The sequence below is a fragment of the Nasonia vitripennis genome (assembly GCF_009193385.2).
Source record: "Nasonia vitripennis strain AsymCx chromosome 4 unlocalized genomic scaffold, Nvit_psr_1.1 chr4_random0004, whole genome shotgun sequence".
Classification (NCBI taxonomy): Eukaryota; Metazoa; Arthropoda; class Insecta; order Hymenoptera; family Pteromalidae; genus Nasonia; species Nasonia vitripennis.
The window spans coordinates 432,583-460,387 of NW_022279639.1; the positions used below are offsets into that span (position 1 = coordinate 432,583).

The following is a 27,805-nucleotide window of genomic DNA, read 5'->3' on the forward strand; positions in this document are numbered from 1 at the left end:
ACAAAAAGGAAACTATGCTCTACCTTTCAGGTGAAAGACTTAGGAGAACCTAAAGTATTTTTAGGCATGAAAATTACAAGAAATAGAGATCAGAAGACACTAGAACTATCTTAAACAGAGTACATAGAAAAATGTCTAGAACGTTTTAATATGCAAACTAGTAAACCCAGAAGAAATTCAGACGACAACTCAAGCACCTTACAGAGAAGCAATTGGAAGCTTACTTTACTTAGCAGGTGCCACTAGACCTGACATTGCATTTGCAGTGAACCTTTTATCTAGAAGACAACTGTCACCAACTGAAAGTGACTGGAAAGATGTAAAAAAAATATTTAGATATCTCAGAGGAACATCAAAAACAGGCTTAACATTCAGAGCAAAAGAAGACAACATGGAAGCAATGACAGATGCCAGTTTTAGAGACTGTGAAGATTCATTTTCAACAGGAGAATATGTAATCAAGCTCTATGGTGACCCAATTATATGGAGAAGTTATAAACAAACATACGTCTCACTGTCTACCTGCCAAGCCGAGTATCTAGCTATGAGCAATGCCTGTCAAGAAATAATTTCTTTGGACAAAGCCATCAGAGACATAACAGGAAAAACTCTGTACCCTGTTACCCTATGGTGTGATCATTTTTAGAAATAACACGGTGTGGGGCCCTGTGGGGCACGCGCGCGCGCCATCTTCAGCGCTGCTCCCGCAGCGCTAGGACTCACGTGCTCAGTTCAGCTTTGCCACTCATGGAGAGCGCACGCACCTAGAGCGTTTCTTTGTCCCGTTACGAATAAAGCCTTGGTACTTAAACTCGACTCTTTGTCAGGTAATTGTCTTTGCCCTCCTCACTACCTGCATTCCATCAGGTTATGGGCCAGTGAGGCTGGACGCTTCTACCGCGCAAAGAGTGCGAAGAAAGTGCTAAGCTTACGACGTGAGGTACCGTGACGCACGCCTTTGTTTCGCGAGAAGGTGAATCTTCCGACCCGGACACTTTGTGAGTGCAGTGAATCGACCGAAGGGAGAGGACTAAAAGGCTGTGCGAGAGTCCGCACTTTCGAGATTTCTTGCACGAGGGAACGAGGTTCATCTTCGGGAGGATCCGTAGAGGAACGTTCCTGCTCGACAAGAGGCGCTAAGGAGGCGGTCATTCCTGTTTGACACGAGGTGCCATAGAGGCGACCATGGAGCCTTTGTCTCTCGCTTGTCCATCCACGAGTAAGTACTGCGACGGTACGTTGTCCATCGCAAGGCCGCCTTTCCCGAAAACATAATAATTGCCAAACGCAATTATTAATGTGCATGTGTTTTGTGTTTTGGTGAGAGTCGGAGAAGAAGAGAGAATCGAGAGGAGAGGACAGGAGTTTCCGAGGAACAGCAGAGCAACGAGGAGCAACAGCCAGTTCTAGGAAGGCCAGCGAGGGGACAAGATTCGAGGAATGTGTGTCGCGGGCGAGTACTTGTAGCTCTGCTGCGACAGAGCCCCGGTATAATGTACGTGAGAGTGAGTGAGAGAGAGAGAGAGAGAGAGAGAGAGAGAGAGAGAGAGAGAGAGTATGGAGACGCGAGCGGAAACGGCGTAGCCAATCAGGTGAGAGAGAAGCGCGAGATCCGCGAGGGAAGGGGCGAGCCCGCAGAAACAGCGAGTTTTTAGACTCGGAGAGATCTGCGAGGCTCATTGGCCGACGTCGCGGCCCGATGGGGGAGCGCGCTGATTGGCCGCGAGCGGCGAGCAGGTTCGGGCGCGCGGCCCAGAGGAGCCTCGGGCCGACCGCAAGTGAGGGCGTGCGTTCGTGTGTGCGATTCGTGAGGATTAGCGAGTGTCGTGTGCGGGAGAGAGAGAGAGAGAGAGAGAGAGAGAGAGAGAGAGAGAGAGAGAGAGAGAGAGAGAGAGCGGAAGTGTGAGAAGAGGTCCACGAGAGCAGGGTCATCATCTCCAGGTCCAGAGGAAGAGGACGTGGGTGCTGGCAACCAGGACGAGAGGATGTGAGGAGGAGAGCGGATGCTGAGACGAGGTCGCGAGGAAGAAGACGGAACTGGGAGTCAGAACGGGAGGACGCGGAGGGAGACGAGGAGAGCAGAGGCCGTGGCGAGGTCGCGAGGAAGAAGACGAGCGGGCTAGTGGATCGAGGAGGCGAGGAGGAAGGTATCTGTGGAGCCGAGTGTGAGTGTGTGTGAGAGAGAGAGAGAGAGAGAGAGAGAGACGCGAGTGTATAGAGAGTGTGTGTGGTGTGAGGGACGCGAAAGAAGTTTGCGAGAGAAAACGCGAGCTCAAACACGCGAAAACAGTAGAGAAGCGAGAGAAACGCGGGAGAAACTCAGAACTGATTCTGAGAAGTCGGGGCCGCTTTGTGTTGCTAGCGTACTCGCTTGGAGAGGGAGAGCGGGAGAGCGAACAGCGCGTGGCATCGGGGCCGCTTTGTGTTGCTAGCGTACTCGCTTGGAGAGGGAGAGCGGGAGAGCGAAAAGCGCGTGGCATCGGGGCCGATGAACACTCATATGATTATCATATGATTATTTTTAGCCGGGCACTTATCATGTATATGAAAGGAATGGGAAATTCGAGGACTTTTTAAAGTAAAACAATACAGTATATTGAAAATTTTGAAAATTTCGAAGATTTTTAAACTTTTGAAAATACTTATACACACATATCCAACGTATAGGCTGCAGAGTGAGGAAAAATTTACTCCCTTGGGAGGAAAAAGTTTTTTGCTCCCAAGGGAGTAATTTTTTCCCACTGCTAAGAAAAACTCGATTTTCCATTCAGTTTACATTCATGGAAAGTGGCCTTTTTCGTGCACGTATCATGAAAAAGTATTTTTATTAAAAAATTCATAAAATTTCACAACAAATGTATCTGGATAGTTTTTGTAAAAAATGCATCCCTTATAAGCTACAAATCATTGAAAATAGACAAAAATTGCTTGAAACCTGAACTTTGATCGGCTAGAACTTCAAAGTCAAATGGAGGAATCACGCTGAAAATTTGTTTTGGGAGTTAGGTACAACATATAGAACATATATATACAGTTTGGGCAAAAATTAAAATTTTCATCTTCGATTTCACAGAGAACCACCCTTATACTTAAATTATAAATTACCACCCTTATATTTAAATAACTTATACAATGTATATATATATATATATATATATATATATATATATATATATATATATATATATATATATATATGGTTTTCATGCTACTGTTTCATTAAATTTAAATACAGATTAAAAAAATTTAATTAAATGATTCATTTTACAATTGTTATAATATATCTGTTCCCTTGCAGAATCTTATGACAAAAATTTACAATATTTAAAAAAAATCAACTTTTATATAATTGAAAATCCTAAAATATTTATTTTAAATGCACTTATTTACAATGTACATGTTGAAATAAAACTCTATTGAAATACAACCGAGCGAGCGTGAGCGAGCGAGATGATTATTGCTAGTATTTTATTAATAGGTACAATATTTTTCGTAAATCGCAATGATCAAGGATAAATTTACAAAATGGGAATTTCGAACGTTGTGGGCAGCGTCGACCGTTCGCGGCAATCTGAACTAGTCGCTCGACTCGAAACGGTTAACTTCAGACGGCGGATCGCTCTTGCCGCTCTGCCCGCTGAAGTTAGCATTTGGGTGCTTCTCCGAATAATCGTGACCTAGCAGGGATACGGAACTGATAAGAAGAGATTAGAGAGCTCCGCTCTTGGTAAAGTCCGGTCTGGGAGACTGATGGGAGTCAGTCAGTCAGCGTCTGCTTACGACGCTGCGTTGACGGTGATGTGATGGAACCCCCACAGACATGCATGATACACATGAATTTTCTGCTGTGCTTGTAAAGAAAGATAAAAATACAGTATAGCCAGTTGAATATAACAACAACAAAAAAAATTAGATGTTGATTAGAAATGTCAGTTGAAAATCGTGTTATATGCAGCTATATAATTGCATTTAATATTTTATCAATTTTCAATTAATGGCACAATGATGGTATTTACTACAAAAATTTGAATGTTTTGATTATAGCAGAATGAGTTATGTTCTTTTGTTTTAAATTTTATTTGACGTACTTTGTTTCTATAACTTATGAGAACAAATCATATATAAGATTCTCATACAGAACTTAATAATTAATAATTTAATAATTAGTAACTTAATAATTTTTTAAATAAAATTTTATAATCTTACGAAACATGGCTACTGATAAAATAAAGGTTGCTGTAAGGGTTCGGCCTTTTAATCGAAGAGGTAAGTTAACAGCAATTCATTTTTTATTTTCCAGCTGTGAATTCAGTCAGACTTGTATTTATTGTTATTAAAAATGTTAATAACTTTATTTTTTGACACTACTTGTAATTTTGTTTTGTTTAATCTTTTAAATATGTTTAAAATGAGGTTGTAAACATATGATATAAGGAAATAAAGCAATTGATGTATTTTTATCTTTTAACTTTTAATGAATCTCCTAAAATACATGTAGTAAATTTAGTTTATTAAATGTATTCTATATGATGCATTGCTGTAAATTAGATGTATAACAACTATTCTTCAAAGTGTTTCTAGAAATGCTTATTATTTGATATACTTTAAATTATTTATAAATCATTTATCTCTTGAACTATTAATAAAAATTGTTATTACTTAGTATTTTTTTGAAGCATTGTTTATGGACAGACATCTCATTTTTTATAGTACTGAGTAGTATATATTTGCCATCATATCTATCTATATTATAATGTCGCTTCCTATAAAGACTAGTACAGTTTAAAATTTCTAGCAAAAATTAGCACAATTCAAAATTTATTGCATAGAGTAGCGCAATGAAGGAATTAAGGTAGTTCACCTGATAGAATTTTTTATGATACTGCTGAAACATTGTCTAAATGTTCAGTTAAGTATCCTCTGCAAGATTGTATTTTTTCTACCCTCTAAGCAACGCAACTTATAGAGATGTTGAGTTTTAAAATTATGTATTTTTTACCGAATATGAATTTTGTGGATGTTCAATTGAATTGCAGATTTATTTTTCTTAGAATATTTTTGAGTCTATACCTCATGATGTTACATAACAATAAAAATTATAGAAAAAAAGTTGAGTAATGCTTTTTTTTATGATACAACAATTCTAAGTTTTCAACCCTTGCTATAAATATATCTATATGGGTTTGCAGTTTTTTCTCTTACAAGTTTTGAGAGTATTTTATATTCTAACAATTTATATTACCATTCTAGTGTTTTATACTATTAATCCTAAAGTTTTAACATAATATAACACTTTATAATATCTTTAAAATGAAATTCCCTACTTTAATTTTTAGTTGAACACCACTGTATCAGGCGAACTACCTTAAGGTGTGATTTAGGTTGTGCTACCCTTTGTGGAAAATGTGCAACTTGTGATAGTCTTCATATTGCACATGCTTATATCGCAAGCATAGAAAAGACGCTTATTATATTGTGCAATATATGGACTGATCATGCCACAGATTAGCATGGCCTTGATTTTTTGTTAGACAGTGCTACAAATTATTCCACAATACTATATTATAAGACTTTTACACCAAGGCGTTTAATATTATAGCTATATGCTCAAATACTAATATATGCTATGTTGTATAGGACTACTTATGCCACTATAGTAACAGGAGTAATTGTATCACTTTAACCTCAAAATCAAAATCTTCATATCACTTGGTGCATTTAAGCACGCTGTGTGCGTGCTTCATTTTAAGGTTAGAAATGAATATCTCGCAACATCCGCCATTTTGAGATTACGAAATTTATAAGCATATTTTCGAAAAAATTATGATTCTCTGATGCATAAAAATGATTATTCATGTAAATATTATAATATCTATCCAAAAAGTGGATCACAACATTTATAGTAATGATTTTTTTATACTTTTAATGTTGAATTTAAATCTCGCGGTCTCTCTAATCTGCCATTCTTAAGATTGCCAGACTCCATGTAAACGCAGCTTTATTGTGAGTTTTTAGATATCAGTTACAGCGCCGCCATTAACCAATCACATTCCTCGATTTATCAGATGGTGGACGGTGGGCGGTGGGCGGTGGGCGGTGGGCGGTGGACGGTGGACGGTATATTATAAAAAAATTTGTAAAAACCATATTTAAGTCGTTATTCAGTTGTACAGTGAAGGATACTATATGCGTGTATTTTTGAAGACACCATCAGTAGTTACAATCTTTTTTTTTATTAATAACACGTTTAGCATTCCTTAATGGGGTTGTAACTAAAAATTTTTTATGGCCTCCCTTTAATTGAGTGACGTTTGGGCATTTGAATATCTGCAATTGAAGAAGACTCTTGGTTGTTTATTAACAAATTACTTATAGAATTTTCTATTTGTTCCATTGTTTCTGGAGTTTTTTCGTAACAGATTTTAACTGATTTGTTAGCTTTCTATATGAGTCGCAAATTTCTTTTAAAATAGTCTTTTTAGTTTCAAAATTGTCTCCACATGAAGTACTCACAATATCCATGAGATCATTAATTATTGGAGTAAGTATTTTCCTTTTTTCAGGAACAGTTAGAACTTTTTTTCTTCTGCGAAGCTTCGTTATGACAACCTTTCTTGAGGATGAATTCTGATTATCTGTTTGGATAACTCGTTGCGACTCAGGATTATTCAGTTCATAAACTTTTGATATTTCAAGAATGCCATCAAAAGTTCGATGATGTTTTTGAACGTACACCTTTGTCCACCTTTCACTGCATAAGCTTTCATCAAAAAGTGGTATATTAAATTGTTTCCTTGTTGCCAAAATGTGATAGCATGGTAAATTTAATCTTTTGAAAAAACTACGTTCACAAGATGTAGGTGTAATTGTTAAAAGCACAGATTGAGAAATAATTTTGCACATACTAGTCTTGACATCAATGTCTAAAACATCTACCTATTTACATCGATCAAACATAGGTTTTAGTTTGTCATTTGCATATATAGTCAACAATTCTTCGTACTTATTTTTATCAATAAAGTCAACTAAATTATCTCTTCCTGCGATAGTCATTGAAACTTTCTTTGTTGTAAAGCACTTGGAGAATTTGAAGTCATTTTCAAAATTATGCGATACTTTCCAATCAAAGAAACGCTTACAAAAATCAATTAATGAATTTTGCTTTTCAATTGCATTTTTGAATTCTTGGTTAATTGACTCCAAACGATTATTTGTTAAGTTACCTAGGTTACCATCAACCATCCCATAATCTGTCCATTCTTTCCTTATCTTATGCCATTTGTCGTCATAATAATCAATAAAAGTTTTAGAAGTAATATCTTTTAACTTTTCATACAATTCCATGTACTTTTCTTCGGAAGAGCTGTATACTAGTTTATGGAGTATTTCCAAGCCTTCTTTTAAAGTTTTATTATTCAAGTGCTTCTTTGGGAATTCCCTTTTAAAAATTTGTATAGTATGAAACCTACAAATATGCAGTGGTACACCTTCAAAAATTACAGAAAGGACTCCTCTTTCCTTTGTATCCTTGTCGCTCATAATACATTTCACTTTTTGACATGCTGCAGGGCTATGCTTTTTAAGATTATTGAGAAACCAATTATATTTATCATTATCTTCTGACACGAAAATTCCAATGACTACCACTTCACTACATCCATTTGCATCTTCAACTATTATAACCACTACTGTTAAATTCAATTGTAATAGTTTATACGTTCCATCGGTGAATACAATTTCTGGAAATGCTTCTGATGACTTGAGCATGTCATTTGTACAAAAAGACAACGCCTTAAAAATATTTTCTTCTTCAAAAAGGTCTACAATGGCATCTGAAATTTTTACATACTTTTTTCATTCACTAAGTAGTCAACGACTTTTTGCAGATTATCGCCGTCAATTGATTTCATCTTTGATTTCATGTTTGTTAAATCTTTCAGATTAAGAAAGATATTTTGTTGCTGTAACTCGCTTTGAATAACTTTTTTGTTACCTTTGACTGTTGTATTTGAACGTGATACTTGAGGGTTAGGGAAGGAGAAGAAAAGGTCGACACAGATGAATATGCTGTGATGCCTCTTTATTCAGACGATGCTCCTAATACACCTTTTGAGACGTTCTATTCGGAGTAACGGCCATGTACACGCTGTGACGCTGCTCGTAGGTTAGACTCGGCACGAGCTCGCGGCTTCGTTCTCGTCGCTCGCTACTTCTGTGCGTGCGCAGGCGCACTTCGACGCTTGGCATTCCTGTTTCTCGGCGAGGTCCACCCGGAATTTGTTCTTCCTTTTGTGATTTTTGTCGTACGCAACCCCTTCCTCTACCTCTACCTCTACTTTTCGGTTGTGCCTCGATGGATGTATCGGTGCTACAACTCGCATAATCGGAGCTTCTGCTTAAACTATTCAATGATTAGTCCCGGTTTACATGTATTTGTTTCGAAATTGACGGATAAACTTTTATTTGTTCGTTCGGCGGAGTTTCTATGACTTCGTTGTCATAACGTAGTGTAGAGGGAGGAATGTTATTTCCAATCTTATTTAATTGATTCGCATGTCTTTTTCAGACTCTCCCGTCGTCAAGAGTTACATTATAATGTAGTTTTCCTATACGCTTGGAAATTCTGCCGAAGATCCATTTTTTGTCTCCTACGTAATTTCTCGCGCTCACTCTTTGGTTAATTTTGAAATCGCGAATTTGCTTATTTACATTATACGGAGAATCATTCTTACTACTTAGACTAGGATTCATGAGATCTAACTTAGATTTAATGTTTCTACTAAACATTAGTTCTGACGGCGATATGCCGGTGGCTGAGTGAGGAGTTATTCTGTATTGTAGGAGGATGTCTTGAAGTTTGTTTTCAAGGTTATTTGAACTCGCGATTTTCTTTAGCGCGTCTTTAATAGTTTGAACGTAGCGTTCTGCTTGTCCGTTAGTTGACGGATTGTATGGTGCAGTCAGCTTATGTGTAATCCCGTAAAATTTCATAAATTCAGAGAATAATCGTGAGGTGAAATTTCTACCGTTATCAGAAACGAAAATGTTTGGGATGCCGAAAGTGGCGAATATCTTTTTACAAACTAGAATTGTCTCCTCACTCGTAAGCCCTCGTGTTATATGTACTTCAGGCCACTTCGTGTAGGCATCGACCAAGATCAAAAAGTATTTATTTAAGAATGGTCCCGCGAAATCGCAATGAACTCGCTCGAAGGGTTTTGACGGTGGATCCCATATGTGTTTTTCCACAGCTGGGGCATGGTGTTTATGAGTCTGGCAATCTGTACAGTTATGTACCATGTCTTCAATATTTGTGTCAATTCCTGGCCACCAGCAGTGTCCCCTTGCGAGCGATTTCATCATAACCACGCCGAAGTGCCCTGTATGTAGTTCCTGTAATACTGCGTCGCGTAGTTGTACAGGCGTAGTATTACAACTTTTTGATTGCGTACAAGCAAATCTTGTTCTAAACTAAATTCTAGTGGGTTTACATTCCAGGTACCTTTAGCAGACAGCTGTTTACCCGTTTGTAACGCTTTTACAATTTTCATAATGTTTGCGTCTTTTTGCATTGCCTCGCGTATTTGTGTTATTGTAACCGGCATCGCTTGTATTGTATTTATGTAGTGTACATCAATTACGTCAATATGTTCTGTTGCCTTCGGACTCGGTAATCTGGATAACCCATCTGCGTTACAATTATTTTCGGATCGTTTATAAACTATGTCGTAATTATAGGCTCTAAGAAAAATCGCATAATGTTGCATGCGTAATGCATTGTATATAGGTAAGTTATTTCTTTGTGAAAATATTTGTGTAAGTGGACGATGGTCCGTAATGAGTGTAAATTTTCCGCCGTAGAGGTATCGGTGCAATTTCTTTACCGCAAAGACGATCGCATACGCTTCTTTATCAATCTAGGCGTATTTCGATTGAGTTTTATTTAGCGTTTGTGAAATGTACATGATTGGTTTCTCCGTTCCGTCGGGAAACTTATGTGACAATACCGCACCGACTCCTGTAGGGCTCGGATCCGTCGCGAGTATTAATCCTAATTTTGGGTTGAAAAATGTAAGGCATTTATCACTAACGAACGCTTCTTTGGCTTTACAAAATGCTGCCTCGCACTCTCGTGCCCAGACGAATTTAGTATCTTTACGTAATAATTCGTTTAACGGGCGTAATATCTCACTTACGTTGTCTATGAAACGGCTATAGTAATTAACAAATCCGATAAAAGAGCGAATTTCGCTTACGTTGCTTGGTCGTGGCATTTTTTCGATAGCTTCCATTTTAGCTTTACTTTTGTGGATGACATGTTCGTTTATCACGTAACCGCAAAATTCGATTTCGTTTTGGAAAAACTCGCATTTATTCTGATTTATTTTGATATTGTAATCGTGTAATCTACGTAGTACCGCTTCTAGCCTATGTAAAAATTCCGTTTGGGTTCTGCCTGCGATGCGTATGTCATCAAGAAGCACGAACATCCCCTCTAGGTCCCGGAAGATATTTTCTATTTCGCGTTGCCAAATCGCGCATGCTGAAGCGACCCCGTACATAAGTCGCGTTGGTCTGTATAGGCCCCGGTGTGTATTTATTGTAAGCAATGCCGAACTGGCCTCATCGACTTCCATTTGCATGTATGCTTGGTGAAGGTCGATCTTAGCGAAGTGTTTACTGTCTTTTACCGATGTAAACATATCGTCTGGAGTAGGGAGTGGGTGTTCGTCTATGATTAGATTCGGATTTAGCGTGACACTGTAGTCACCGCACATACGAATTGTGCCATCCCGTTTTAGCACTGGTACTACTGGTGTTGCGAATTTTGACGAATTTACTTTTATAAGTATGTCTTCCTTCACTAATCGTCCGATTTCCTTATCGAGGAGTGTAATTAACCTAAACGCTGCTGGACGGGCTTTGAGAAATACTGGTTGCGCGTTTTCTTTTAATTTCAAAGTGGCTGTAATGCCTTTAATTTTTCCCATATCGGTTTTTGTACAATTACTGTATTGTTTGAGCAAATTCTCGATTATTTTCTTTCGGTCAGACGCCGATGTATTTGACTCCGTAATTTGTGAAACTTCTGCAAATAATTGATTCGCGTTACCGCATTTCAACATAGCCTTCATCCATTCGCGTCCCAACAACGGTGGGCGTTTGTTTGTAGTTAAATATAAATGTAAGTTAAAAATTTGGTTCGCGAACTTTACCTCTACTTTGATAAAACCGGTTACGTTAATTTGCATATTACAATACGATACTAATTTTGTTTGCGTGCGGAATAATGTAGTACCTTTGAATAATCTTCTTGCGTCTTCTTCCGACATCAGTGAAACCGCAGTTCCGCTGTCGATCTCGAAGGTGACTTCGGTGTTGTTGACAGGCAGCGTTGTCGTGTACTTGTCTCTTGCGTTGAAATGTTCCACCAGCAAAATCTTCTCGATGAAATTCGTTGTGTTGTTGCCCTTGAGACAAACGCTGGTCACGTGGCCCCTTCGTCCGTACTGTCCACACGATAGATTATTCGGGTTTACGGTGCAATGTTTCGCCGTATGTTCACCTGCACATCTGTAGCACTGTATGTATTTTGTCGTATTTTGTGTTTTGTCTTGCCCTTTGTAATTTTTATTGTTTTTGCCACGAGCTTGTTTTGATTTCGCCTTCTGGTTCTTTTGGGAACGCGGGACTACCTTTTTGTCGACGTGTAAAGAATTCACTGATGTATTTGTAGCAGTAGATAACGTAGAGTTTTCTTGTTCAGTTAACTCTAATGCTCCTACTGTCTGTATTGCTTTTTCATAGGTTAAATCGGATGTTTCCAAAAATTTACGCCGTAACCTTGTATCTCGGACACCGATGACAAACTGGTTTAGTAGCGCCTTATCCTTGTAAGTCCCAAAATTACACTGTAAACTGAGATTATTTAGAGCGTTTGTAAACGTCTTAATATCCTCACCCGGTAATTGTTTTCTATTACTTAACTTGAAATTTTCAGAGATTTCGATCACTTTTGGCGAAAATAAATCTTTCAATTTTTCTTTAAGTTCCGGATATTGAAGTGTTATTGGTTTTACGCCGTTCAGAAAGTCGCACAGGCTATCAAAAGCCTTGTCTCCAAAATGAAATAGCAAACATGTCGCTTTTCTTGACTCATCTATGGCGTGGTACATAAATCCAATTTCTAGTTTTCGTATCCATCTATCCCACTTCATTTCTCCGTGTACGTAATTATCTATTCGTAAGGCCGCTGTAGTGTTAGCTATTGTAGTAGTTGTAGTAGTTGTACCTGCAGATGTTGTAGTTGTAGTTTCTCCCATGGTACAATGTATTGCGTGTTGTACGTTTGTATGTAGGTAGCCTCGTGGAGCTGCTTCGTAGAGTAATTTTCTTGTGATTGTATGTATTTCTCAATTCCTACCGTCCTCGTCGCCAATTTTGTTGTATTTGAACATGATACTTGAGGGTTAGGGAAGGAGAAGAAAAGGTCGACATAGATGAATATGCTGTGATGCCTCTTTATTCAGACGATGCTCCTAATACACCTTTTGAGACGTTCTATTCGGAGTAACGGCCATGTACACGCTGTGACGCTGCTCGTAGGTTAGACTCGGCACGAGCTCGCGGCTTCGTTCTCGTCGCTCGCTACTTCTGTGCGCGCGCAGGCGCACTTCGACGCTTCGCATATACTTGCACACATGTACTTAACACTGACATTTAACTTTTCTTTTATATCATTTAATACAACATCTGGTAGGTTTAACCTATTTTCCGGTAGCATATGAAAAAAGGCCTGTAAATAACAATGATAAACATAATATAACTAATCATACAGAAAATTCTTTGTTTTCATAATCTTTTACAATTATTAACTTTGTCTGATTGTGGTTATTATGCCTTAAATTGAGTTCCGTGACACAGTTATCTTTGCTTAAATTAAATTTTATAAATGCCTTGCATCCAAGTCTACATGTACTGTAACAAAACTACCATAAATTCATTTTTTTAAATAAAACTCGCTTCTTATAATAATATAATAGCAGTCGTATTAAAAAAACAAAATACATGACTCACAAATTTGAAAGTGAACTTACCTTGTAGCACGTTTACCTTCTCGCCGAGACCTGAAGTCATCACCCAATTTGCATTTGTAAGTAAGTCTAAAATATCTTAACATCTTATTAAAATTTGGATAGGTTCTAACGTGTTTTTCATTTGTTGGGTGGAATACCCCACACCATAGAATACGGAATATTTCCTTTTCTTGTTGTCCATAATCATCAATTTTTTTCTTTAACTCTTCAAAGCTGTGGAAAGTTTGTCCCACCTCGAAAGATATTAGTTCAACCATTTGTCTAAAACCAAAATTTTAATATTATAAGAAAATATAAAAAATATGCATTATCAATTAACTGTACTGTACATGTTGAGTGATGTTCGAAATCTATTCCAAATATTTAAAAAAGCACTATATGAAAATGTATATAAAAGTTATGAACGCTATGGAGGTTATTGTAATATTTTATATTACTTAAAATCTAAATAATTTCTAAAACCTACCTGGAAACTTTGCTATGAATACAATTATATTTTATAAAACAAGAATAACCACATTCACCACACTTATGGGATGTTTAACGAATCACTAGTCAATTATAATAGTTCATCTTCATGCAGCTTCTTTCAACCTAGATACCTTAACGCCGTGTCAGTGGGATATATAAGTATTCGCCTTAACCGTAAGTATGTTGGTAACCCATGCGCTCTTGGACTCGTTCCTGTTCGTGCACGTTCGTGATAGGACTAAAGATAGTGACTGCGATCAAAAAGAACGATAATTATTTATCTCTTGTAAAAAGACTAAACATTTTTCGAGAAAAGATAATTTTCCATCGTTTTAGAATAAGTTTGTGTTCCTCTGTGTTATCCTATAAAATAATAACCTATATAATGGAGGTAATGGAGGGCCTTATTCAGGCGGGAGACGAATATGAATTATATGACAAACTTTTCTTCGAGATACACAACTTAGAAGAGAAATTTAACACTGTATAAAATTGCACACAGTTCTGGTCAAGTGACTGAAAAATATCGGTACACGTCTGTCACGTTCAAATGTGAGGGAATATTTAGATCGCGGGGAAAAGACAAAAGAACAGTGCCGTAAGTTATATATATAATTCTACTATTTATTTCTATGCCTTAATCTGTAATACTACTGTAATCTGTAATAATAATTGCCATGGTATTTCTTGTGCATGTTCTCAAAAAGGAGTAAGAAGACTGACTGTAAGGCTGAAGTACGTGCTATTTTGCAAGAGAATTGTTTCATAATAATGTATGTTGAACACACGCATGATCACATGCCCAAGCAGTGGACAAATGATGTAAACAAATTTAATCTAAATAATTGCATTTAAATTATTTGAATCTATTGAATATTTACATTTATTATTATATACTAAATCAAAACTTTTCTAGGAACTATCTTCAATAAAAAAACAAAACAATGCAGGAAGTGTTGCCAATGATGAAGTACTTAAGAAAACTGAAGAAATGGTGAGAATGGATGTGCATATTCAAGAGAAAGAATCTGCTGATGATGTAGTTAAGAAAAATGTTAATGAACAGATGGTGAGAAAGGAACAGCATACTCAAAAGCCAGAATCTTCATTAATGCAATACAATGTTGAAACTGTTACGCAAGATTCATTACCATTTGAACAACCTAACCTGCAAGATCACAATTTTGTTAATGATTCTACTTTGGATGAAAATATAACAATGTATACGAAAAAAGCAAATGTTAAAGTACACGAAAGTACCATTGACGAAGAACAAGAGAATATTGAATCTGCACACCAAGGGAATAATGATTTTGAAGAACCAGAATCTCCAACAATGGAACAATACAACGTTGAAAGCTCTTTGATAGAGTCCTCGACCTTGGGGCATTGTGAAAAATTCAAGGTATGTAATAATTCTCTGAAGGATGAAAATATAAGCGACTTAATTTTTTATTCATTTGTTTTATTTATATAGAACGATCAGGAACTTGATAAGATTATTTCGACGTTAAGACAGCATTTATACTTGATAAGAGATCAAGAATCAAAAATATTTTTAAATGCTAAAACAACTATTAAAAATTTAAATAATAATTTGGAGGAACAAAAATATACCATGTTAGAGTGGATGAAATTATTACCAGGACAAATTGAAAATGTTCTAGATGGTGTTTACCGATTAAAAACTTCTGATCTCAATGACATAGATAGCTTTATACAACATTTCTTAGATAAAGAAGTAAATGTTGATCTTTTGAAAGAGCATTTTGAGGATAAGGCATTCAAAAAACTAAAAAAAGTAATAAATACAAAGGTTAAGTCGAATGCCTACACTTGTGGAAAATTCTCTGAAGACATTGGAGAACTACGAACTGTTTTAATGCGATGTATGCATGCTGTGGTTCCACTTTCACTGCGCAAATCTATCTAAGAAGCCAAAAGAGTCTACTCCATTTGTGTGTACCGGAGAAAAATAGGTTTGTGAAAAAAACGTTTACTGCATATATCAAATGATTAAGATTTTATATATTTTATATTTATCTTTCAGATATATATTTTCGTTTGTACTATATGTACACCCACTACTTGTATATGCATATTGTCTAGTACTATCCAAAAGTGATTGACCGTTCAGAATTTGATAAAATTTGGTATGCTGTTAGATATTGATAAGATAAACACTCAGTTAAAATTTGGTGAAGGTTTGGAACTTGTGACAAAAGTTATAAACATTTCAATTTGCGAAAATCTGCACTTTTCGAGTAATTGCTTGATTTCACAAAACTGACCGTTCAGAATTTACCCAAACTTTGCAAATTAGTACATAAACATGTAACGAATATATTGATACCTCAAAAATGTAAACTTGGAACGTGTGAGCGTAGTAATAAACAAATAAAAGTTCAAAAATGTACACTTAACCTCAGAAAAATGAGTCAAATCAGCTTCTGTCTGAAACTTTTTATTGATAATTACGGTAAATAAAATTGTTTGATGAGAATATTTAATCATTATTTAATGTAACTTAATTTATGCAACTTCTATTATTGTGTATCTCGCAAATAAACAAAATATAAAAAGTGGACTTGTTTGACTACCACAGTATGGTTAGTACTTACTACCTTAATGGATTATATTCGCACGTATCTTATACGATTAATTGGTTAGTATAGTAACTTAAACGGCCTTCTATACCGACCATTATAGATTCTTTGTGCTTGCGAGTGAGAAATACCGGACGACCCCTGGCGGCGTGTCCACAACAGTCACTTTGTTCGCATTATACATGTCTATTTTGGATAAAAATAAAATAAGGAGCACCCGTCACAATATCAAATCGTATAATTTTCATGAAAAAATTTAAACCTCAATATTTTAAATACTATAGGGTCCTCATAACATCATAAAATCGTTAATTGTCTTAAAACATTCTGAACTTTAGTTAGCGAGTTATAAGGTTTAACAGAAATAGTAATTTTTAGTTATGCAGAGTATACAGGGTGAGAGGCAAAGAATTTGAATTCTGATATCTTATAAACTAAACGGTTTTATAAGCTGCGAAAAGAACCTATCCGAGGTGATCAGAAGGTCGATATTTTTCAAAATTTTCAACTTAATTAAAGCCTTTTTACTCCCGTAATCGTACAACATAGAAAAACCCATTTTTTAAGTTTTCGATTGTTAGCTTGAAAACTAGTCATCAAAATAATTTAAAATTTTTATCATAAAAATTGAACGAAACGGTCAATCTGGAAAATCTTGCGGGAAAAAGTAGGCAATTTTATGCTCTTTTAGATACACTATTGTTGAATATATTGTATAGATCGTATTATAAAAAAAAGCAAAAATATTTTTTCAAAAATCAAAAAATGGCTATATGACCATAAAATGGTCAGAATCGTAAAAAAATTTCCTAAATTAAGAATCAGAAAACGGACACACACACAGCCATCCGCAGGGACATTTTCTGAAAACGTATGATTCGTACTCCAAACATCTCCAAATGCGTTTCTACAAAGTTTCAGCGAAACTGAAAATTTTACTAAATATTACAAAGCTTTTTCTTAGGAGGAAGCAAAACCAATAACTGATGAACCGAAGTAATGTTTCTCAAGATACTTTGTCTGCCCTTTAAATGCAGTGGTGAATAATTAGTCAACAATTTTTTAAACACGGTTAAGTTTAGAACAACAATATTAGAACCGATCAATTCTGATCATACAATATTGTTTGACATAGTTTGACATAATATGGCATAGCTGATTATTTCAACCAGGATATTAGAATAAATTTTCTTTTATGAAAAAATAATTTAGAAGAAGTTTTTTAAATGAGGTAAACAATATACAAGAACATAAGTAGCTTCGTATGTATTACATATTATACATATATACATATTTTTTGTCAATAATAAACGAATTATAAATAAATAATTAAATGATAAATTAATACGCACACACACACACACATATATATATATATATATATATATATATATACGCATTATATTGATTGATTTTTTGATACATTTATTTGCAATATTTATGAAATTAAGATTTAAAAAATAAGTTATCTCGTTAGAAGATTTTTAGTTTAATTATTAATTTGTGTCATAATTCGAAAGTAGTATATGGGCTGGTATGGAGAGACTGGGCGTGGTTTAGAGTGACGTCACCAGTCCCGTGGCTGGCGCGAGTTGTTTATGTAAACAGAAGCCCATGTTTATATCAACAGTAGCTGATAAGGTTAATAAACATGATTTACGACCGCTACTGTCATAAACAGTCTGTCATCGATGGGTGACTTTTGCTTGTTTATTTATAAATAATTATAAATAATTTTTAAACAAAAGCTATATCACGCATACGATGCCATAAGGTTAATAAACATGATTTACGACCGCTACTGTCATAAACAGTCTGTCATCGATGGGTGACTTTTATTTGTTTATTTATAAATAATTATAATTAATTTTTAAACAAAAGCTATATCACGCATATGATGCCAGCCCTCCCCCTTTTACTCAAGCAGATCCGAGCGCGACTCTCTCTCTCTCTCTCTCTCTCTCTCTCTCTGTTTCGCTGTCTACTCTATACCGACCCCGAGCTCGAACACACGTGCGCGACTCCCGCTATACCAGCCCGTAGCCCCCTCTCCTTTTACACTATAGTAGCCCGTGAGCTCTGGCGCGGTGGCTCCCGCCTCTGCTGTACCGGACCCGCTTCTCTCTCTCTCCCCTCTCTACGCCATACTCGCGAGCGTCCGCCAAAGCCACCGTCTACCTGTCGCTCGCGTATACCTGCTGTTTGGCTTTTATTGCCCTAGCGCCGGCTCTGATCCTTTCTGCGCTGTAACAATATGTAACCTGTATGATTTCCTACTACACGGTGCCACAAAGCCTACTCTAAATTTCAGCTTTGGGGTTTATTGATGGGATTTGTACACATTAAAATAGAGAAATTTTTGTTTGATACAATCTTATATTTATTTAATAAAACAGCAAAAATTGAATACATGTTGTTTGTCTTAACAATTTCGTCGATTTTATATTTATGAAGGGCGTAATATTGTTTGAACGAGTTTACATTTTTCAGAATTTCACGACATAGTTCACCCTCTTCTCTTTTCAAAGCGTCTTTTATATAATCTAAAATTGAGTCCACGCCGCGATTAACTAATCCCGAAAGCTCGTCGAGCTGTTTAAAACGCAAATCGATGCACTCTTTTACCTGTCTTAAGCCAGCGAACGTTTGTTGATGCATAATTACACTAGGCGGACTCTCGTACTTTTTCTGCTTCTTGCACGTAGGCTGTGCAGGTGGATGCTGTTGTGCTTCCTCGTCATGGCCACCGCCGCCGACACTGCTGATGAACTGCTGACCGTTGTGGGTTGTCTAGGTCTCTTGCTAGGATTTCCAAAATCCTGGTAGAACGTGAAGGAGTGATTCAGATATGCATCCATAGCCTCCATCTGATCTTTGATCACTTCCCAGCTGTGTTTCGAGTGTCACATACTTGGCTGGCGATCCATTGGCACAAATTTTTAACACTGCTCTGTAGTAACCGCCGTAATACTCCAGGCCTATGGTTGTAGGCTTGCAGTTTGATTTGTTGAGCGCGTACGTCGTCGAGTACAACAAGTTGCAGGAGATCGGCTTATTTTTCCAAGACTCGGCACTTGGTGCTGCTGAATCCATTGCAAATATTTTTTACACACGAGATCTACTTGACGAGAGTGTTCTTACGACTGATGGCTGGCGACTGCGCCACGATACCTTTATAAAGAATGGGACAAAGAGCGAGCGTCAACGAGTCGCAGTTCTTTCTAGAAACGGCCATTAAGGCGCGGTTTCCGTTGAATGCTTTGTTTTCCACAAAGCCCAAGATTATTCTCTTCGGCAGCTGACCATGTATAACGTTGTCGATCGAATCGCCCAATATTCCCGAGTGAAGAGTAAACGACTTAACTTCGACTCTCGTTATGGGATATTTAGCCGTGGTTTTCGATAACGCTTGCGCATGGCTTTTTTTCTTCAATTTGTTTCCAGACTCTTTAGTACAATATTTGAACGCCTCCTTGAAATTCGAGCCGTTGTTTGCAACGTCGTCCAACACGTTGACGCCTGCCCGCACAGCCTCTTTGCCCACAGCTCTGGTACCGGAAGCGATGTACGAAAGAATTTTGCGAAATAAACCTCCGAGCCACGCACCTACACCTCGTTCGCGCTGATACGTTGAACCGGAATAGATGTGTCTCACCGCCTATCTGCTCGTTGTAGTAGCGTATGTAGTAACTCATCTTGACATAGCGTTGCTCTCTCTCTCTCTCTCTCTCTCTCTCCCTCTCTCCCTCTCCCCCCCCCCCCTCTCTCTCTCTCTCTCTCTCTCTCTCTCTCTCTCTAGCGATTACGTTTAAAGTGAAGCGTAACCGTCAGCGTTCCATATTCGAATGGTATTCGCACTCCGTGCTGATCCCTTATATCTATGACAATCGAGCGGAAACTGTGATGTAAAAGCGGAATATAATGAGCAGGTGCAAAATGTCTCACGATATTACTGCCGAATTTGTACTTTGCACTATCCACGGAAAATATACGCAGTAGGGCAGCTTGAGTGTCGCCTACAGTGTGTGGCTCGCATACATCCGTGTACATGTAGAGCTGATCGGGAATAACTCGGTGCCGTTTTTTCGCCGAGTCTCGGAATCTTCGAAACCGAAAATACGGCAAATTTTTTCGTTAAACGTTGTCTGATGCTGATCAACGCAGGCACACTTGCGCTGTAGCATGTAGTACTGCCCTTTTGAAAGGGTGCAACTTCGAGACGCAGGTGATCGTGAATGGCGGCTGATTTATTTATTTCGTTGGCTAGTTGCTCGATCTTGTCGTAAATACCGTGCGGAAAAAAATGCGTTCCCTGCTTTGCCTTTTCCAACTGTTTAAACGTGTAAAAGGCGTCCGATTCTTGAATGTGCGTGACAGTACTCGGCACGTGCATTTCGACGAGCGCAACGGACCAATTCCCGCTGAGTCTGAGCTCGCGCGAGAGCTGCGTTGTAAAGCAGCTGGTGGCCTTTTTGTTGTAGTACGTCATACTGCTGTTGCTAGGCAGAACTAGGTAAAAATAGTTCTGGTCCATTTTTCAATTTTTTGTACTTCAGAGGCTTTGATCCACGAGTTGAATTTGTCCGGATAGCCAGCCCACTTGACGAGTAGCTGCTTCTTCGAGCCACGACCCTTTGTACGAATTACGCGTTCTATTTTGAATTACTCAGCAGCGTCTGACATGCATTTCGTGCCAACGTGAGCGAGCTCCTCGAGATAGAAAAAGCCGTCAATTTCCTCGCCGTTCAAATCTTCCAGGATAAACGTTGGTAACTGATTTCTGTTGGATGTGCGCTTAATCTTGAAAACTTCCTCGCTAAAGTTTTTTTCGTATCCCTTCTCGAAAGTATTTTTCGTGCGACTAATGCGTACGTAAGATCCGGGCTTGTATTTATTGATTACACCTGACGCCATCTTTTCGCGATTCTTGTAAGTCGATTGCAAACGAGCTCTTTTCGCTAAATTTTTGCGCGCTTTCGCAGCATTGTAGATGCTCACGTCACAGGGGCGCATCTTTGTACCGCTGTGTTACGTATGATTGTAAGCCTCGATGATTTTCTGCACCATGTCGATGTAACGTTGCGTGTTATTGTGAGAAAAGTATCGATACATTCGTTCGCGTATAGTACGGTTTAGTCTTTCCATCATAGCTGCTTTGATATCGGGGTTTCGAGCTGTACGGAATTTGATGTCGCGTTTTTTCAAAAATTCCTGAAACGTTGAGCCTACAAACTCCTTACCCTTGTCGGATTGTATGAGTATCGGGACGCGACCGTTGCTGCGTTCAAGTATTCGTCCGAAGGCTGCGGTGACGTTGGCTGTAGTTTTATCGCGTAGAGGCTCCAGCCACGCGAGTTTACTCAATACATCCATCACTATGAGTAGGTAACAGTATCCGTCGTTGTGCTCTTTGATCGTGGTTAATTGAAGCAAATCGCACTCCCATACGTCGTCAATGTTGCTCACGTTGTAACTTAATCGCGGAAATTTACGCTTAACGGGTCTGTGAAGAGTATAGGCGTCTTGATTACTAAGCCACTCGTTTATACGTTCTTTCTCCCGCGTGTCAGCCGCGCTAAATAATTTGCCTTTGATTTACACGCACGAGTTTGCGCCCACCCGCGTAACCAGCCTCGTGCGAGACATCGTAGTATTGCTGCTCGTACGACGACGACGACGCCATGCTTAAAAGTTTGCAAGGCGTAGTCACTTGTTCTTTGCTCTATTTCTCGTCAAAGCAGGCGATGCCGGTGATTCGCTGCTGCTGCTGCTGCTACAGTTGTGTATTTCCATCAACGCGTCGATGCTCTCTTTACTAGGCAGTCGTCGTTTCGCTGTATTATTCGGCTCTGTCAAATTTTTACCAATTTTCACTATTTCCGGGTTTCCAATCAGCTTTATCGGCGTGTCGACTGTTTTGATGAATTTGGCGAAAGGTAAACGGCCGATGGGCACTTCCGACTGATCCAGTATTTTTTTCCTGCGTGCGACAACGTCGCTAATCAGTTCTATAATGTTGGAATCTTGTATCGGCCGGCCGTCTATACTGACTCTGCCAGTGCTATCCCACTTGAGACGATCGTCGGCAACGGTTATCCAGTGTTTCAGCAGAAGGCGCGTTTTTTGAGCGTAACTCTTGAGCACGCTGTCGAGTATAATTTCTTCAGTCATTGGTGCCGATGTGGCCTCTATTTCGTCGACGTCGCGCTCGTAATCGTGTTCAGCGTGACGTTCGGAATCTTTGAAAAACAGATATCGCCACAGTACTTGTAAATAGTTTTGACATTTTTCACGCTCATCTGTAAATTTATTCGAATGTAGAATTGTGTGCATCTCGGAATCGAGTCTCGAGAGACTGTCGCCGCACGTTTGAACAGAGTTTTCACACGACTCGTTTACTACTGGCGGTGCTGCTGCTGGCTGAACGTTTTGCATGCGCGAAAACATATCTTCGGGCACGATAATCATTTTTCTCGCACGATCCATTTTAGTCTTCCACTGCTGCTGACTTTGAATTAAATAACTTCGAGACAAGAGCCCCGATAATAGGTGCGAGTAGAAGCGGCAACAAAGCACCACCGTGCTGTACGAGAACTCGTTTCTTTTTCTGCCAATCGCTGACAGATTTCTTATTATTGCAAATCGTCAATTTTCTCAGCACGTTTTTGTACTTTTTGAGTCGTCGTTTATGCGAGTCTTTGATTTTGGTCACACCTTGCAAGATATTCAAAGCGCATTCGCATATGCAACGCACGAGTCTCTTGTTGGCTGTGCGTAAAAGAACCGTACGTTGTTGGCCGTCCGTGTGACAAAGAGCGTTCAGTACAGCTACTCGTTTTCTGTTGAAATGCTTAGTGTCAAGCGCAGCCCGGGGTATACAACAGCCAGCCTGTTTCTATTCGATATTGTTGGCGCCATAGCTTCTCGCCTACTGTCTATGCCGAGAGCTCTGCACACCTATTTTGTATTTTTACTTTTTATCGAATTTCGGCACGTAGGCGTACTGAATATCGTCGCTTGGTAATATACACGTGCGAACACTATACTCGTCCACGGCTGCTTGAGTTAGATCAAGAAAAAGATACGAGTGAGGTCCGCGCGTAGCGTCTATGTAAGCCTCCTGCAGAAACCTCGGATCTTCCGGATAAATTTGTCGCGCGAGATGCCGAATCTGAGCTCTGTCGCGAGGGTTTTTAAATATAACAAGATACTTTAAATTTAAACTTATGGCGCGCTGAGACTTTCCCCGGTGAAAAATATTCTGCGTCAGCAGAAAGACCGACAAATTCAAATGATGAGACGAACGCGAGAACAAATCCAGAACTATATCGTTCGATGATTCTCGCATCAAGTCGTCGAGAATCAGTAATTTTTTCTTTCCCGTATCCACGGATTAATCGCTGCGCTGCGGAAGTCCCTCTCGAAACTCGATAGGTATAGCAGCACTCCCGCCAACTTTGAATTCACTGCGGTACGTCTCTTGCCACTCGGTATAGTAGAGCAGAACCCTGTCGAAGCGAGCATCGCACATCTCCGGCAGATGCTCGATCAATTTTTTCAGAAACCAGCTTTTTCCAGCTCCTGTGACGCGGGCCACGTATACGCGTGTACTCTCGCGGGCCGCTTATAAGCGTATACTCACGCGGGCAGCTTATAAGCGTATATTAGCGGCTACGAGTATCATCCGCGGACGAGCCGTCTATACGCGTGCATGTACGGCTCGCCTATAAGCGTGCGATGATGAGTGGGTAAAGGAGAGAGAAGGATGTTATAATTACAAGAAAAAGTTTAAAATACTTTTATTTTTATTATAAATATATTAAACATAACGCAGAACAATTTATATTACTTAAAAACTAATACAAAAACGAGGTTCTTAAATTTACTTTTATTTATTCACAAACAACTTACATACTATACTTAACTTTTGTAACCGTACGGGAGCGATAACCCGGGAGTAAAATACCTACGCTTTTTTAGAACTATGCTACACGATTTGACCTCTTCTCGCGTGACGACAGTGTGATCTGACAATCTTTTAATAGAATTAAACTTAAGATTAATGTATTCATTCTCTTCATCAAGCTTAAAATAATTTTCAATCATACTCTTAATGCTAGGATAATTTATTCTCAAAGAATTCGAGAAATTTAGCGAGATACCCTTGACTCTACATTTTTCGGATACCTCGCCAGTTCTCGAATTCACGGTTCTGTAGCCGTAAAATTTCGGACCACCCGAGAGGAAGCTCGTAATATAAGTCCCTTCGTCGAGCTCGTTGGTCATATCGCCGAGCAACGAGCCTAACGGGGGCCTGTATTCTTGTGCGTTTTCGTTGCACACAAATATGCACGAATCAGTGTTGCAGTACAGCGTTCACTTGCCGAGCTTCTCCAAATACGAAAATAGTTTCAAGCGGGCCAGAGTTGTGTAGGCTGCTATAACTACGTTCGTATGTGGAGTAGACTCCACAGCTTCGTCGATGTACTGCCAGCTCGCGTACATCAACTCCTCGTTGATCAGCAGGAGACTCAAGACCTCTTTATCCTCGGCCGTTAGAAGTTTAAGGAGGTCTTCGCGCTCCTTGACGATCACCGTCTGTTTTAAATTATCGCGCTGTCTGAACTTACCTCAGAAAGAGTTCAGACAGAGCTTCGTAACAGTGCGCAGGCCAGGGTTTTTCGCGATTTTTCCAGATCAAGCAATATCCCCTCATTTTCGCGATACTCGCGAACGCTTTCGATTCCGCGTCAACGCACCAAGTTGGAAACCCCGATGCTTCCTGCTTTAATAGCAAGAAAGTGTCGATGTAGCCAGCGAAAAGTCCTCCTTCACCTGTGAGCGGATCGTACTCGGTCATATTATACTGCCATATGACGAATATTTCAGTTATAGTAGATCCGAGTTCCATGGCTTTTCGCAGCTCATCCGCCACCCAGGTTCCGCTGAACTCTCGCTGACTCGCATCCGAGTGGCAACAATCGCTCTGCCGCATCTCTTCGCAGCATGTACGACACAGTGCGAAGAGAAGCTTGCCCTGCATTTTTATCGGCAAAAGAGGCTGATACAATTTTCTCGGCGGTAAAACCTTACATTTTACCAGCCCATCTATGGCCGAAAAATTGTTGAGATTGCCACCCGTCAGCTCATCAGATTCCTCGCCGACGTAAACCTTTGGATGACCGAGCGGAAATCTGCCTCGTTTACAAACGTAAGGATACAGCGAGCATATATCTGTATACAGAATATGCTCGCTTGGCTTAGCTTCGTAAACTGCGACGAAATTTTCGGTCCGTCCGCCGAAGAACGCGTCACGAGGATTAAGCGTTATTTTGCTGATGAGCGGATGCTCCGACTCGTACTTGGCGATTTCGGGGTTTTCATGCTTGACTCTGTCAAACTCGCACTCCCAAATTTCGCGCGTCTCGTAACCGAGCTGTTGGATCTGCGCGATTTAGCGCGTGTACTCTCGAGCAACGCGTCGAAAGTACGACCCCAGGCATTCGGCTTGTTGCGATTGTTTTTGAAACATTCAGGGCAACCATACGTATAGCAGCCCTGGTATTCAAAAACAATGGGATTTTCTGCTGGATTGGTAGATGGTAAGAATCCGTCGACCAAAAATCCCTCGGGAAGCCGATATTCGCGCGCTCTGCCTGCATTCACGATTTCGCGACCGATCTCTCGCTCGCACTGCAGCAGCCACTCGATGGCTTTTTGGGAGTGCTTGTCGGCGCGCCGATACCCGCCCCTAGGCACTATTCCTATAGTCTGTGGCTTTAAGAAATTTTTTCTATAGAGATGAGAGCACGCGGACGCGATTGTAGTAGCCACTACAAACGGGTCCGTGTCTCCGACCTCGAGAAAAATTTTTCTGAAAGCCACACACGCGCGACGCAGAATCGTCACATCCATGCGACAGTAGTCGACGATTTCCTTGCTGAAATCGAATACTGCGTTCGCTGCACGCATCTTGCTGTGCCACAGCAAGAACTGCTCGCACTCGCTCGACGACATAGTGTCGGGCGAATAATAGTGCGCATCTGGTATGGCGCCACGGTATTCGGCGTTAGCCGAGGTGTTAAAAAGGTGTGGAAAACAGCCTTTTTCCGTAGTTTCACCTAAACCAAATGTAGCAGGCAACGCGGCCAACTTCATTTGAAAATAGCTGAGACTATCGATGAACTTTGTGCGTCCATACCGGATGCACAGTATTTTCTGACCATTCAGTATGATGCTTGGCGCGCAATTTATTTTACGTTCGACAAGCCGTCGTTAAACGAATTGCGCATCGTACCCTCGTGCGTTGTGCGTGATGCATATTATATTTTCAAAGTCCGTTTTGTCGCGTGCTACAAGCTGTAGCAGCTGACCAACGGGATCTTCGGTAAATATATGCTCCCGCACACCGCACGAGGGACACCATTCTGAAATGTCGTCAGAACTTATGCACTCCGTGCAGACTTGCTGTGCAACGCAGACATTCGGGACGTGCATCTTTATGCTTTCATTGCCTCGATATGATGCTTCTTGCATCGTTTCCAGATCGTAGAAAACATAAAGATATTTTTTCGCTGAAGCATCATTTTTTTTTCGGCCGTATAAAACAGTGTTGATTATAATCGTGTGTCGACTTGCAATGTCGACATCAATTTTTGCCGCACTCGTGCTTACCGCGCTGCTGGTTCACGCTTTTGCAGCAGGTAAGACAAATCTGCAGCACAATCGCTTGTGCTTCGCTTTGTATGATCCCGCAACCGAATGGTTGCGAAAACATATATCGCCGAAAAAACTGCGATTGCACGATGCGCATTTTTGCAAAGCTTCGTTCTCGCTACAGGGTGGCGAGACGCAGCAGCGCGAACACAGCTACTTACAGTTGTGATCCTCGATATTACTGTAGCCGCGATTGCAAAAAGTACAGAAAAATGTTGCCTTCGCAGCTCCAAAAATATTGACGATCACGTCGTAATGAAGCTCGGAGTAGAGCAAAAATATTACGGTTGTGCAGGCATCGCAGCGTCCGTCAAAAAATGATGCTTCACCGCTGCCCATCGAGTCTTTCTCGTAAGCAACTAAAGCTGTACCACGAGCAGTAAAATAATGCTGGAATTGACGAAGCTCTCGTACACCGCAACCTTCGCGAGGTACGAGAACACCGGCATCCTGGCACAATTTTACGCCTCGCCTACAACGGGCGCTCTCGGCAGACAGAGATTGTCACGATAGCCGATCTGAATGATGGACCGTTGAGAAACGCTGTCGATGGTCAAGCTTTTCCGTCGAGAGCCACATGCACCTACAGGCATCTCTACGACGGTCAAACAAACGGTAAATGACTCGTCGACTCGAAAATTTGCGTTGCTTTGAACGAGTCCAGACACCACAGACCATAAATCATCGCCAGTAAGCGCGCTCGCGAGACGATACGAAAGCCCGGCTGACCCGTTTGCGAAATATTCGCTAGAGATTGAAACACCGACGCGATCGCTTCCGCTTTTGATTAGAGTTAGCAAATACTCGGAAATGTCACGTATTGCTAACTCAACCCAGCTGAGCATGTTGGTCCCACGCGGCGGTGTTTTAATCCGTAGCGTCAGACGGCGAGCGTCTGTACGGAATTTCCGTACG

The 27,805-nt window shown here is 39.7% G+C and overlaps 3 protein-coding genes across 20 annotated transcripts in view; all 3 read left to right on the forward strand.

Annotated features, from left to right (window-relative positions):
- The first annotated feature begins 131 nt into the window (after positions 1 to 131).
- On the forward strand, positions 132 to 646 carry LOC116417063 (secreted RxLR effector protein 161-like). Its single transcript, XM_031928155.1, has 2 exons — positions 132 to 142; positions 205 to 646. Exons 1-2 carry the CDS (start codon positions 132 to 134, stop codon positions 644 to 646), a joined length of 453 nt encoding a protein of 150 aa, XP_031784015.1.
- Positions 647 to 3,715: 3,069 nt separating this feature from the next.
- LOC100117353 (kinesin-like protein KIF13A) overlaps positions 3,716 to 27,805 on the forward strand; it is a 1,179,147-nt gene continuing 1,155,057 nt past the window's right edge. For 6 of the 17 annotated variants that reach the window (XM_032601918.1, XM_031928175.1, XM_031928186.1 and 3 more), the window contains exon 1: positions 3,733 to 4,266. Coding sequence is in view for 13 of the 17 variants with exons in the window: in XM_031928175.1 (XP_031784035.1) it covers positions 4,212 to 4,266 (55 nt within the window). In the remaining 4 variants the exon portion in view is untranslated. Of the gene's footprint in view, positions 4,267 to 27,805 lie in introns of all 17 variants that reach the window. The other 11 variants (XM_032601921.1, XM_031928182.2, XM_032601923.1 and 8 more) reach the window with 7 other exon arrangements.
- On the forward strand, positions 13,564 to 16,150 carry LOC103317194. 2 transcript variants are annotated; one of them, XM_016986544.3, is made up of 5 exons: positions 13,566 to 14,166; positions 14,276 to 14,390; positions 14,485 to 14,973; positions 15,046 to 15,547; positions 15,619 to 16,150. In XM_016986544.3, the coding sequence occupies exons 2-4, from the start codon at positions 14,340 to 14,342 to the stop codon at positions 15,499 to 15,501; spliced, it is 996 nt and encodes a 331-aa protein (XP_016842033.1). In that variant the 5' UTR covers positions 13,566 to 14,166; positions 14,276 to 14,339; the 3' UTR covers positions 15,502 to 15,547; positions 15,619 to 16,150. The 2 variants fall into 2 exon arrangements, with proteins under 2 accessions (XP_016842032.1, XP_016842033.1); XM_016986543.3 differs by having other exon boundaries at positions 13,564 to 14,390.